General features: G+C 39.4%; 1 protein-coding gene across 1 annotated transcript; it reads right to left on the bottom strand.

The window, feature by feature from the left end:
* Window positions 1–1,099: 1,099 nt before the first annotated feature.
* On the bottom strand, window positions 1,100–4,988 carry marcksa (myristoylated alanine-rich protein kinase C substrate a). Its single transcript, XM_030127972.1, has 2 exons — window positions 4,530–4,988; window positions 1,100–2,960 (listed from the first exon to the last, which is right to left on the bottom strand). Exons 1-2 carry the CDS (start codon window positions 4,623–4,625, stop codon window positions 2,286–2,288), a joined length of 771 nt encoding a protein of 256 aa, XP_029983832.1. The 5' UTR covers window positions 4,626–4,988; the 3' UTR covers window positions 1,100–2,285.
* Between the last annotated feature and the right edge of the window lie 8,776 nt (window positions 4,989–13,764).

The following is a 13,764-nucleotide window of genomic DNA, read 5'->3' as shown; positions in this document are numbered from 1 at the left end:
ATAAAAACTCAAACATCCACCAGCAGCCAAAACCATCTACTGTTGTAAATGTTTAATACCTGTTGATCCACTAACCCTATCAATACATGCAAATAATTGGTGTAAAATGCAGTTATTCATCTTTTCATGGTCAACAGATATAACCCATTTGGACGTTCAGAGGCTCCGTAGTGAACGTGGAAACACCATCATCTTCTGTATCGTAAATTCACTAGTAAAACCCATGGAGTTGGATCAATGACAGTGGATGGAATCACTAGGTTTGTGTTCAGTTAATGATATTTAGTTGAAAAAGTCAGTTTCATGTCCTTTTTTTCTGATTTGACCTAATAATCTTTGAGTTTACTGAGTTTTAATGAACATCTACATGATCAGTGAATTAAATCTAACAAAATACCTGATTTTCACTGAAAAATGGAAACTGCAGAGGATAATATTACAATAAAATGTTAAGTTGTTCAGGATAGACCTAAAAATCATTTGGAGGGTTGACAAAAATAGTTGTGGGTCTTTAAGGGTTAACAGAGTTGATTTTTTATTTTTTTATTTTTTTTCAAGGGGGGATTAAATCTGCTTCTCAACCAGCTACAGCACGGTCCATCTCCAAACTATCATTATTTATTACCCAAAGTCTAGTTTAACTTGGTTAATGTGAATATAATGGTACAGGTTTAGTGTCTCCACACTGACTGTACGGGTGAACTTCTGTAAAATTAAATTTTTCATATTAACTCTTGAATGCAGACTCTTCTGTTATGTGGAAGGTTCTCACTCAGCTTTATCTACTTTCACACAGGTCAGGAGCTCCAACACTTGGATTTACTTTAAGTTGTTCTAAACCTTTAGTTGTACAGATCCACATCCTACTACTTAACTCTGAATATTGTTTTCAAAAGTTTTCCAAGACAAATTCCATCAGCTGGTGAAGATGATCTGAGACCGGTTGGACTCAGATTGTGTATTTAAAGGCTGGATTTATCTGGGAGCAGCTGCAGCCAAAACCAGCTCAGAGAAATGGAAAAGTAACCAACAATGAAATTAGCAAATGATCTGATAACAGGATTTTTTTTTTCCTCTCCAAAGAAATGACAGATGCAGCTCAAATTTTATTCACATTTATTTTTGCTTTTAGTGTGCTCACAGAAAATTAGAACACCTTAAGCAGAGGAGTTTTAATAGCAATTTTTGTAAGCAAAGTTACATTCCATCTCTAAGTCAAATTGGTCAAAGCTTCTCCAGTATTTACAAAAGGAAAAAAAAAAATGAAGAGAGACAAGATGCTACACAAACATTTGCATCTGATAGATTCCTTAAATTTAGTCAAAGACCACTGGAAATAAAAAGCATCGGCTGCTGTAATCAAAAACATACCACAGTATATAAACAGTTAACCATTCCACTTATCACAGCTTGGTTTTGAGTCCAAAATTGCTTCAAAGGTCTTTCCGGGATGACTAGTTTTCTTTTTTTTTTTTGCATGTGTGTATGTTGTTATCTTACAAAAATGAGCGGGTGGAAAAAAGAGCTGCAAACTTCATGTGCTTCTTGAGATCAAGATTTTGTTTTGTACAATAATCACAGTTAAAAACACCCCGCCTATACATACTTACATTTTATTAAGGTCATAAAACCAACAATAAACAATAAAGCCTATACAACTTGTATTTCTACTGAATCACTGACTGGTACAGCTAATGAGAAGTGAAAAGCTCCTATGAGTTTATATGAACTCCCTAAAAAGCTAAGTCTGGGAACTGGATTTTTTATTTGTAAAAATGTCTTAGTGTTGTAAACTGTATGGTCCTCTCATATAGATGTTGGTCTCATTTAGTTTTTTAGACTAGTCTTTTCATAATAGTCTGTGGCACATTTCCCAGGCCCTCCTCCTCCACCCCATGCCCTCCCTGAACTGCCCCCTCCCCCCTTCATTTACAGCTCGGAACCCCCGTCTCCTTCAGACCTCGGGCATGTCCATACCTTTTTGTTTACATTTTGTATAAAAATTAAAAAGGAAAAAAAAATAATACTGATGAAAAAATATATGGCAGAGGATGTAATTAATCTGTTTAACATATTTAAGCCACCCACCTCCCTTAGCCCAAATGGAAGTATCAAGAGATGGGTTTTGTGTGAGGGGGAATGGAAACCAAAAAAAAAAAAAAAGCTTTAAAATATCCCTGTTTGTAGACGAGTTCTTCAAAGCCATGAAATGGCATCACTCCAACATACAAGCAGGGGAATGTTCTTTGATTATCTTTTTTCTCTGTTTCTTCGTCTTCCTGCTCTTATTCGGCGGCGGCCTCGGCCGGAGCCTCTGCTGATGCTGCTTCCTGTGAAGCCGGGGCGGCCTCCTCTGTTTTGGGTGCCTCCTCGGCGGCGGGTTCGGCGGCCTTCTCCTCCGCCTTGGGTTCGTCGGCTTTGGGTGCGGCCTCTTTGGGCTCCTCAGCGGGTTTCTCCGCCGCCTCGGCCTCCTTTACCTCCTCTTTGGGCTGCTCGGCGGCAGGTGCGGCCTCCCCCTCCGCCACTTTGGGCTCCTCCCCTTCAGCCTTGGCCTCCTCTGTAGCTTCGGCCTTGGCCTCCTCTGTGGCTGCAGCAGGTGCCTCCTCGGCCTCGGCGCCCTCCCCCGTCTCCTTTTTGGTCTTCTTGAAGGAGAAACCGCTGAGCTTGAAGGACTTCTTGAAGGAGAACCTCTTTTTCTTCTTCTTGGGGGTCTCGTTGCTAGTGGAAGGTGTGGCACCGTCTTCCGCCTTGGCTGCCTCCCCTTCGGCAGCGGCGGGCGATGCGGCCTCTACTTTCTCCCCATCGGCAGCCTCCTTTTCAGCGGGGGCGGCCTCAGCCTTTTCTCCCTCCTCCTTGGGGGTCTCCTCGGCCGTGGCGCTGCCGTTGGCCTGGACCTCCTCTTTACCGGCCTCAGCAGCAGCAGGAGAAGCATCACCGTTTACTTTAACGTGACCATTTTCCTGGAAACAGACACAGGTCAACGTTAACATCTGAGACAAGTGGGTCAAGTCCATTTTACTGAAACACACCCATTTCCCAAAAAGAGGAAGAGCAGAGTTAATGTTTTAGACCCGTTGAGCCAAGTCAGTTCCCTGCTCTGGTACAAACTGCTTCAAATATTAGTAGTTATCAATTAACACCAGAGACTAATGTAAATGAATATGTGTGTCTCAGAGAGGAGAAGGAACAGTTCAAGTCCAACCTTGGCCATTTCCACAGTTTGTGTGAGGTTCAAGGAGATGTTTTCTTTGGACACAATATTACAATGAAGAAAATAAGGAAACAAACACGTGCGATTCATCGATGATGTATTAGACAACACTGAACCTTTTGTAAAGCTGTTTATTTCCCCCTGAGACACATTAAACCAATACGGTACATGTTAGCAGGTGCTTGAGAGACATTTGAGTTTTTATTGTATGACAGTGCGCAGGAAACCCAGGGGAAAAGCCTGGCTTCCACCCTCAGCTCCAGAAACTACTGTTTATTTCTTTTGAGACTTTCCGTTTTTTTTCTGGGTTTATGTTACAAGTATTTGGTCAGTCCCTGTTGATCCCTGTGACAGTGGCTGTTGTTGCCTGTTCCTGCCACCAGGGGGAACCAGACACCAACAGATGCACAGCGACAAAAGCAGAGCCACTGAGGCCGCGGCTCGGCCTCCCCCTCAATTTCACACTGAATTTACCCGTAGATGTTCTAAACAGTAGGTCCACTTTGACTCAGTTAATGCTCAGTGTGTCTGAACCGCTTATTGGGCCTGGGTTTCACTGACACTGTGCGCAGACGCAGTGATCTTTCCGGATCGCAAGGGGTCGGTGCCGATCGCAGAGAATCTCCGAAGCAAAAGCAGCTGCTCATTAAAACAGCAGATGTTCATTAGTCCGACAGCACGGAGAAGAAGAGCAGCGCAAATCTAAAAACATCTCAACTTTTGCAGAATGTTAACTCTCACTAGTGAAAGCCAGATGAGCCCCTTCCCCTGCGCCCCCCCCCCCCCCCCCCCCATGTGTGATAGCAGCCTGCCATCTCCACTTAGAAGCATCTGTAACAAAAGGCGTGGTGCTCCGAGCGCAGGAAGCCTTTGTTGGGCGTCGTGCATCTCGTTTTATTCAGCAACTTCCACATCTGAACCTACTTAAATCCAAACTACACCTTTTAAAAATACCAAAAGTATGTGTATTATTTCCCAAAAGCACGAATCAACTCTGACTTTTCCAGTCCCACTGACTTTATCAACAATAGAATCAGAAACATGTTCATCCAAATAAACACTCGGGTCGTTCATTTCCGGTGGCTTTGAGCCCATTTTCACCTAAATCATCATCTGATCAACTGTTGCAAATTCCAGTTATAAAAAAAAAAAAAAAATCCCCTTTAATGTAAACTCCAGCTGAGGATGTCCATTCATTCTATCAACAGTTACGCACGGATTGCGCCGCCGTAGCTCAGCCAACTCCAACCACCAGACCCCCACCACCACCACAGACCCCCACCCCCACCTGAAGACGGGCTGGTAAATTCTCCGTTACCTGTCCGTTGGTCTTGGTGGGTGAAGCCGCAGCCTCCCCGGGCTTCTCCACCGCGGTGTCGCCCTTTCCAGCTGTCTTGGAAAACTGCGCTCCCATGCTTCTCGTTCCAACAAAGAAACTCAACCAATCCCCCCTAAAAAAAAAAACGAACAAAGACCCCACAAGCCTCTTTGTTGAGACGCAAAAGCTTCTTCTTCTTCTTCTTCTTCTTCACCGGTTGTGTCCCCCTTCCCTCACTCACAAAGGAAAAGTTCACAGAGAAAACACAAAGCACCAGGTCCAGCCGCACGGAGGATGCTTGGAAGAGGCGAGGGAGAAGCAGCCAGGTGACGAGAGAAGTAATAAAATCCCAGATTGGTGGCCGTGTCACCGTAGACGGGCTGCAAAATGGAGAAATTTCCCTTGTTGCTAATAAGATGCGGAGTCCAACGCCCAAGTGCAGAGATGAATGGGCGCTCCGAGCGATGACGGCACCGCTCTGCCACACAGCCAATCACAGCCGGCGTTCAGGGAGTGGGCGGAGTTTTACCAAAGGGAGGGAACAATAGATCGTAGTGCGACGTTCACAGTACGTGGATTAATGAAAGTAAAATTGGCATCCCGTAGCTAGAGCTGCAGCCCTCTATTACTGTCTACGATTCGATGAAACAATTTGAATAGGCGAAAAAAAAAGTAAAAAAAAAAATAAAAATGTGTAAATGGTAACTTGTGCTTTATTCTAGAACCAACTGAAAAAAAAAACAAAAAACAAAGATTGTAAAAGGATTTATATTAAATACTCGTATAGAAATAACAATTACAGTATAAAAGTCGGCTAAAATTTGCTTAGAGGTCTTATTTATGTCTTTGTGCATACAAAATCGATGTAAGTGAATCCCCAAAGGAACTTTGTGTTGGTAAATGCAAGTTATGCAAATTTACAGGATTTCAGTTCTGTTGCAGCATGTTGATGGTCATATGAACTATGTTTTCAGGTCAAAAATGTCCAGTTTTTGACCAGAAAACATTAATGCTATATTTTCACGTCACAAATGGCCAAGTTATATTTTAACTGAAGTTACCTGAAAAACAAATATTCTATTCTTTGAGATTCCCCAATTTTTCTTACATATCGCATGTTTTATTTTTACAGGTTCAATATGGAGTATGGTGCTGATCCATCCTGCTTATGTTACGCCAATACATACATTAAGAATGTCACACGTCACTTTTAAATCAACAGTTTTCTAATAATACGCATTTTTATAAAGAAATAACAATTCTATATTGTTATTTACTCTTTAGTATGATGATAAACGATACAATAAATAATTCTGATCCTAGGATTTGCACAGAGATCATTTGTGGAAACGGTGACATGGCTGCTGAGCATCAGTATGATGGGATCCGGAACAACCATGTCACATCCGTCCACTGACACATTTTGTGTTTTTGTTCAGCTGTTATTGTTTTAGATCCACAATACTAACATTTATGAATAAGAGGATAATTAGCAATAGTAAGTCTATAAGTTTATTACAAATAAAGTACTGGTACTGACCAGAGCCTCATGGGTAATGTCACATCCGTCCATTGTCACGTCCGTCCACCAGCAAAAGTTTTCATATACACATGCTATTCAAAATCCAATATTTCTGAAAATATAGCTTCCACTGTCAAATAATATCAGTAGTCTGTGCACAAATGTATTAGCATTATTTCATCACAGTTTTATGCATTTGTTACAATTTTTTTTTGGGACAGAAATGGCCACTCATTTGATCCCTTATGTAAATTTTAGCCGAAGTATATATAATATCTATGGTATAACCAACAACAAACAAGTCAAATGACACCTACAAACATTATGTACACTGCAGTCTTCAACACATTTGTATATAACAGTGTCTTTAGTTACTAATAACTTTATAGGGATTTGACTTACAACTTTAAAATAATTACAGGCAAATATTTGTAATGTTTTTGTGAAAGTTAAAAGATTACAGGAGTAAATGATGATTCCAATGTAGAAAAATGAACATATAGACGTTTTCCACCTTTTTGTCCTTGTCTTTTCTGGGCTATGCTACATGTTGTTTGTGTTGATCCTGACGTCATGTGCGTCAATATGTGTCTGTGTGAAACACAACAGTGGAATCAGCAAAATTAAGGAAACAAAGCTTCGATTCAAGAAAATTGTAATCCAGTAATTTTTTAATTGATTCCAGTCGATTAATCATTTCAGCTCTACACTCAATCATTTAATCCAGCTGAAGTAAACTAAAGGTAGCTGGTAGTCTTGTTGTGATATTAGGCCTAATGTACATTACTAGCGTTTAATAAATCAATATATCAGATGGTAACCGAGCTGTCCTGGTGTTCAAAGTGAACTTCAGTTATTGTGGTTGTTGTGTGTGTACTATCAACTTGTATTTTATACAGAAAGCACAAACCAAAACATTCACATATTAAACATGTTTGTATGTTAGATGTATGTCAGTCATAAAACTAAAACAGAATAATATTCTGTGTTATTCTATTATGTTTGTAACTTTCCAACTGTGTTGAAATGATTCCCACTGCTGTTCTGTCCGTCTTGTCTGTTTACCATCATTTGGTTTGAGTTGTCAGGGTAATATTGATTTCTATGCATTTGATTAACTTTGATATGTTGTACTACTTTATACAAGGCACTATATTGCTTTTTTTTCTCCAATTTGATTTTACGAAATCTCCCCCTTTGTAAAGAAATCCTTGCAGTTTAACAGTACAGTATTGGCTGTAAATAACAGCAGTACATGTCATTTATGGAACAGTCAGTGGGTTTACTGCTTTTTATCAACAAAGTTCAGAGAATAGAAAGCTTTTCTTTCATACATCAGCGTTTTGTGACTTTGATGTGCATCTCAGTGTTGACATAAGCTGCATTCCCACTCAAATCCTCAAATTTCCCGTATTTTCCTCTGTATCTTGAATGCAGCAGTGAAATTATAGCATCAACTTGTTGTTGCCTCTGATTTTCTGCTTAACTCATACATCTGATTACTTTGTTATAATAATTATGACTTTTTTTTTCCCCCTTTTTTTTTTTTGAAATTCTTGGTGATTTATATTGTAGTACAGAATAGGACACATGTTCTCCAGTTTTATTAATTACATGGGATTAAATTAAGATTATGCAGTCCGAAGTGACCAGGGCTGTTTCAGTTTACACTTACTGTTGTTGATCTAACCAGGACTCTGTGGACAAGTGCTGTCAAGAGCCATCTACTTTCAGATTAGACAATTAAAACCTAAATATGAAAAAGCTGTGTCATATAACAGTGGAGTTTGGGATGAAAGTGTTAGTTTTCCACAGCTTTAAAAGTATAGAGAAGAATGAGAACCATAATAAGACTTGGAAGACTTGAGGCTCAAGGTGTAAAATGAGCTGTTGGTGTATGTTTGAAGATGTTTGGTTTGTTTTTAGGAACTTCCACAGAGTATATACACGAGTGTGTTTATGTAGAGGTAGTAGAGGTTGGGGGAGGGGGTGGGGGTGTGATGCATCCCACAGGGAAGGTTGTGAGTGTTCAAACAGGTCCTGCAACCCGCCATTTGCAATGCAAATGTGTCACAGAGGCAGAGTCAACTGTCCTCGGCTGTGGGGGGGAACAGAAACCCTGTCGATGGCCGAGGTGGGCTTCCTGCTGCTCTTCCCCTGCTGTCTCATCCTCCTAAATGTTATCAAGTGCAATGCAAAGCAGCACTGCTCACCTCAGATGCAAACTGCGCTCTGGTTTCAGTTCAGGACAAAAGAAGACAGTGAGCTGGGTGTCAAATCACTCTGGATTTTTATCACAACTGGAAAACTTTTGTGGTTTGATTTCCATGTTAAACTTGCCTCATTTCAAACCTGTGTTTTGAACAGTAACGACCTCTGCTTCATAATAAAATGAATGTTGGCATAAAGCAGAACTTTGAAAAATACCCCGAGAGCATGAAATGTCATTCCTTAATAAAATTAGCTGCTGATATATTTGTCAGGGGTTGTCATTTGCTTTCTGCAGATATGTTGCAGCAAGAGAAAAACTGGAAAGGTGTGTTAATGCACTTTCTCTTGAGTCTTTTATGTGAACAGGAGTAACCCGGTCACATAGGTAACAGAAGATATTAGTCAACTGGCACCATATGTACATCTGGGAACACATGCAGCAACTTATTTTGGAAGCACAACTCTTACTATTGGCAGAAAATCCTGGCACATACTAAAGGTCATTATCAGTGTTTTCTCTCCCCTTTATTGAAGAGTCATCATGTTAACTTGTCACAAAATGTTTCTGTTACATTGTATGCCAAATATACCTTCCAGTTGTCAATAGTCATAATATGTTGGTTTTTTTTCGGCTTCCTTGAGCGCAACTGCTTTCTGTGTGATTTAGTCGACTGTGTGAATGAATATATTTGATTGAAAAATTGAATAGAAAAATAAAGAGTTCATATGTCAATATACAGCTAACGAATTTTGTAAGCATCCTACTATATAATGCACGTTCTGTGTCCATCCGATCGATGTTGCAGCACAGGAGGGCATTTGTGTGGATCTTCCTCAGCCTTCACAGGCCCGATCGCCACCAAACTCGCCAAATGAATAGAAACATTACCTGACTATCTACTAGGCACAATTTTCTGTCCGTATTCAAATGTTGTGAGGTATGCTGGGCGACTTTAGCCTTTCTCTATTTTGAATTCTTCATCCCTGCCGCCATACTGCATTTTCGGAAGTGGTTATGCTGCCGTTCATCAAATTTCTACTGCTAGCAGACGATGCTACAGTGTGAAGGCTGCAGTTCACTACCGCTGTATGAATTTAATCATGCTTGACAGGACAAACAAATACATGCCCTTCCCTTCAGGCCTCACATGTTGGTTCAAATTATTACCTGCACAATGCATGATTAAATGGTAGGTTATAAATGGATAGTGGTGGCAGACAAGTTCTACTTATGCTATCGTACAATGGCACCATGGGTATAATGCCACTAGTCATATGTAATGTATAATTTGGAATTTGAAGTAGATTGAACATAAAAATAAAGACTTCATATGTAACAAGTTAACATGATAAGTCTTCAATAAAGGGAAGAGAAAACACTGCTTATGAAATTCAAACAAATGATCACGACTTTTAGTATGTGCCAAAGAGCCTACTCCATGACTTTCATAAATATTGTATTTGGCCAGCTGTGTTCATGCATCTGTATGTTCTTATGTGTTGATGGTAGCCTCAGCTGATCTTCAAAGTTACTTCTTCCATCCACAGGTTCTTATAAAGGCCAGTATAGACCCTGGACGACGCTGATGCCATCCTAGACCAAAGATGACAAAGCGTGGATGTGACTGTACCTCCAAAACCTCCAGGGTGACCAGGTATGTTCCCTTTCCTACATCTCGCCCATATCCCACATTTTTATTTTGAAGGGAATACATGAGTTAAAGTAGATAGTCAGGTTTCCATCCAAACAGATCACAAACTTCAAACACATTTTCAGCAAATCAGAAAAAAAAGGCCAAAAAGGAAAGTAGTGTTGAGAGTAGTGTTTTTTAAATATCAGGAGGTGGTTCCTGGAGCTCCTGCCCTGATTTCCAAACTTCTCTACTTAAACGTAGTATTTCAAACAACAGCAAAACACATAAGCTGCTGATTGGGGATTTAATGGACAGATTTGTTCCAAAAACATAAGGCAGGCTTTAGCGTTGCTCCCTGAACCTATGGAAGGCGTCTGAGGCGTTTTGCTTGTTTACTGTTGTCTCAGACTCCTCCACAGTTTGTCAAAGCCTTTGTCTAACAATTGTCTCTGCAGCTCTTCATACACTTTGCCTTTTGTGGCTGTTTACACATGATATGGCATTTACGTCTCTTTCTCATATTTATTCAGTGAAAACTACAATCTCATAATAGCTGAATCTGTGTCTGTTGTACTTAATTGCATTTTAGCTCTGCACCAACTTTGGAAAACATGGAGGATAGTAGGCAACGTACATGTGGACTCCAAATGATTCCTCTTGAGTGGAAAAACAGCGCACAGAACTCTTTTCTTTATCCTTCTGTTTTGCGTCTTTTCCTAAGTTCATTTTGCATGAGCTTGACCATTATATTGAAACACAGCTATTAACTCTAATGTAGTAACCAAACATCTGTAATAATCTCCTACCTGATTAGAGAAAACAGGTTTGACATTACACGTTGAGTAAGACATCACCTTAATGGACGAAGCTGTTTGCAGCATGTTTAGTGAAGTGGAAACAAACGCACTGATGGATCTTTTGTGAACACAGCACTGTGGAGGTTCCCACTTTCACACCAGTTAAAATGTCATTATGAGCTACATTCCAAACCAGCTACATTCACACAGTATTAAAGCAGGTACTACGTCTGTGATGGCCTGATGTAGCATGAACAGCCATCCAGGCTGTCTGCTGAGGATGCATTCACACCCACCTTGTTTGGTCTGGAGTTATAGGCTGTATTCATACCTGGAAAGTCCTGTAGTCCACTTTGGTTCTGAGCGAATGTGGACTTTTTTTTTTTTTCGTGTGGGTCAGATCACATTCTCATTGCATTTTTTGCTAGTGGACCAAAATTTGTGAACAGAGGCACATATGTGACGAACTGCGCTGACATTGGACAGAAAAGTCGGGGGCGGGGTGAATCAGAGATGGTGGGTGTTGATGAAAACAAACATGGAGGTCCTACGTGACCATTGACCAAATATCAATGAGACATTCAATCTCCTCATTTCTCCACGTCTATCCAATGCTCATGGCTGCAGCTATCAGCTCTGGCTACACATGCTGCTCGGCTACTTCCAGTTTTATTGATTACCCACAGTGCCACGTGGCTACAGCGGCTTGTCAAGCACAAAAAGGCGCATAGTTCCTTGGGTTTTTTTTTGGCTTGAGGCCGGTTATATTCACACCAGAAGTGAACCGGCCCAGAGTCCATTTGGAAATTTGTTTGGTTCGAATCAGAGTTTGCATGTTTCACACCTAAAAAAAAAAAAGTCCAGACTTTACAGGAAAACAAACTCTGGTCTGTTTTAAATGGACCAAACGAAGTAGGTCTGAATACACCCATAGACTTTCAGTTGTGTGAATCCACATTAGACCACATTAGATGTCTGAATCAAACTGAGTGTGTTCATTACAGTATGAAAGCACTGCCATGGTGATTTAGACTTCAGAACCAAATAGAGGATATACACACTCCTTTCATTTAAGTTTATCTTTAAATTACATCAAATTACAGCTGATACTATTTTTTTCTAGTGTATTGTGCATCTCTCTGACAGTTAAAAAAAGTGTGTAAAACTAGAAGTGATACTTGTGCGTGTGTATGTTATGAAAGGTTTTGTGGTTAGTTTAATTTCTTTTTTTTTTTTTTTGAGGTGAAAGTGCATTTTAATTCGAAATGTCTGAAATGACATGAGACTTATGCATCTACAGTCACGGAAAAAATTATTAGACCGTTAAAAGTCATCAAAAACAATGGTTCTGAAGTCAAGTACTAACTCCTGTGTGTATCATGTGACTAAAACAGAGAAAAGAAAACATGGAATGCCTAAAAGCAATGTTTTTGTCAGTATAAAGCCATAGCTATTGATGTAAGAACTGGAGTGATTTTGGTTATTATCAAGAAAACCATGGAAATTGGCTAGATATCAGCTCTCTATTAAACTCTTATGAGCTTTTTTTTTTTTGTTGTTATCATTATATTTGTCCAAAAAAATTTACCTTTTGTTGCACCAGGCATTAAAATGAACAAGAAATGGAAGAAAACAACTGGTGGTCTAATAATTTTTTCCGCGACTGTATGTCTTGCCTGTGTTTTCAGTCTTTGTAACACCAACATACTGTTTTTTTTTTTTTTTTATTAGTGATAGTTAGCAAGACAACGTGGACAGAAAAAAAACAACAACAACACATAAACGGAATATCCAACAAATAATCAAACAAACCAAAAACAACAACAACAGCAACAGAGTATTGGTTAGTTTAATTGCTATGACTGTCCATTGTAACATTAACAGCCATACATCCCAAAATCTGTCCCAAGAGAGAGTAACAACAATTACATGGCTACAAGTGAGACTTTCCAGGATATTCGAAGTTCCCTTTTAGACAACAGCACAAGAAAGTAGAATACAGGCGGCTGTCATAGGCTCTGTAATTAATGGGAGACAGTGAAAATGGAAGATGGAGTTAATAATAAGCTGATTTCTCTCCACATCAGCATCACAAGCAGACATGGAGACATGATGTAACACTGTGTGGTCTCATCCCAGAATTGCAGTGTGAAAGTAAACTAACAGGACTTAACCTTTGCAGTGTAAAGAAATCACGGTTAAACGTCTGCTTTTAAATAATAGAGTACGATGCAACTCTTTAATAATAGATGAGCTATCTGTTTCTCAGATGATGTGATTTTGTGGCCATTCTGTTTTGAGCTTCTCAATTAGATGTCTGTCATATTTTTAGTAATGAGCTGAAATTTTTTGGCTTTCAAATTGTTCGTTGATGTAAAAAAGAATACTGTTCACATTGACTGGTATGTTAGAAGTATGTTTACCTTTACCATACCATATTTAGGAATTGACCAGAAGAAAAGGTTCCTGAGTGTTTTTCAGCTTTGTGTCTGATATTGTATAGAGCAGGGGTGTCAAACTCATTTCAGTTCAGGGGCCGCATTCAGCTAACTTTGATCCGAAGCGGGCTGAACCAGTAAAATAATAACATAGTAATATATAAATAATGTCAACTCCAAACTTTTCTCTGTTTTAGAGTGAAAAAAAGGAAAATTGCATTATGAAAATGTTTACTGCTACAAACAATCCTTTCAAACATTGTGAATAACATGAACAAACTGAAAAAATAAGTGTAATTTTAACAATATCATGCTTCTGTTGATCATTTACACATGTACATTATAACGTACAGATCACAGTAGGTCTACAAATACACAAAACATTTAGTAACAGGTGGAATATTGTTAAAATTGCACTTCTCTTAAGACTTTTCAGGTTGTTCACATTTTTTGCGAAATTATATTTTGTTTTTGTGTAAATATATGAAAATATTTACATCTACAAAGAGAAAAATTTTGAGTTATGAGTATTTATAGGTTATTGGGTTGTATTTTACTGATCTGATCCATTTGAGATTGAATTGGTTCGAATGTGGAACCTGACCTAAAATGATTGTTAATATCTTAGTGCAA

This window comes from Sphaeramia orbicularis, chromosome 24 (genome assembly GCF_902148855.1).
Source record: "Sphaeramia orbicularis chromosome 24, fSphaOr1.1, whole genome shotgun sequence".
Taxonomy (NCBI): Eukaryota; Metazoa; Chordata; class Actinopteri; order Kurtiformes; family Apogonidae; genus Sphaeramia; species Sphaeramia orbicularis.
Note: the sequence above shows the minus strand (reverse complement) of the source record. Positions and strands in the feature narration are given on the sequence as shown.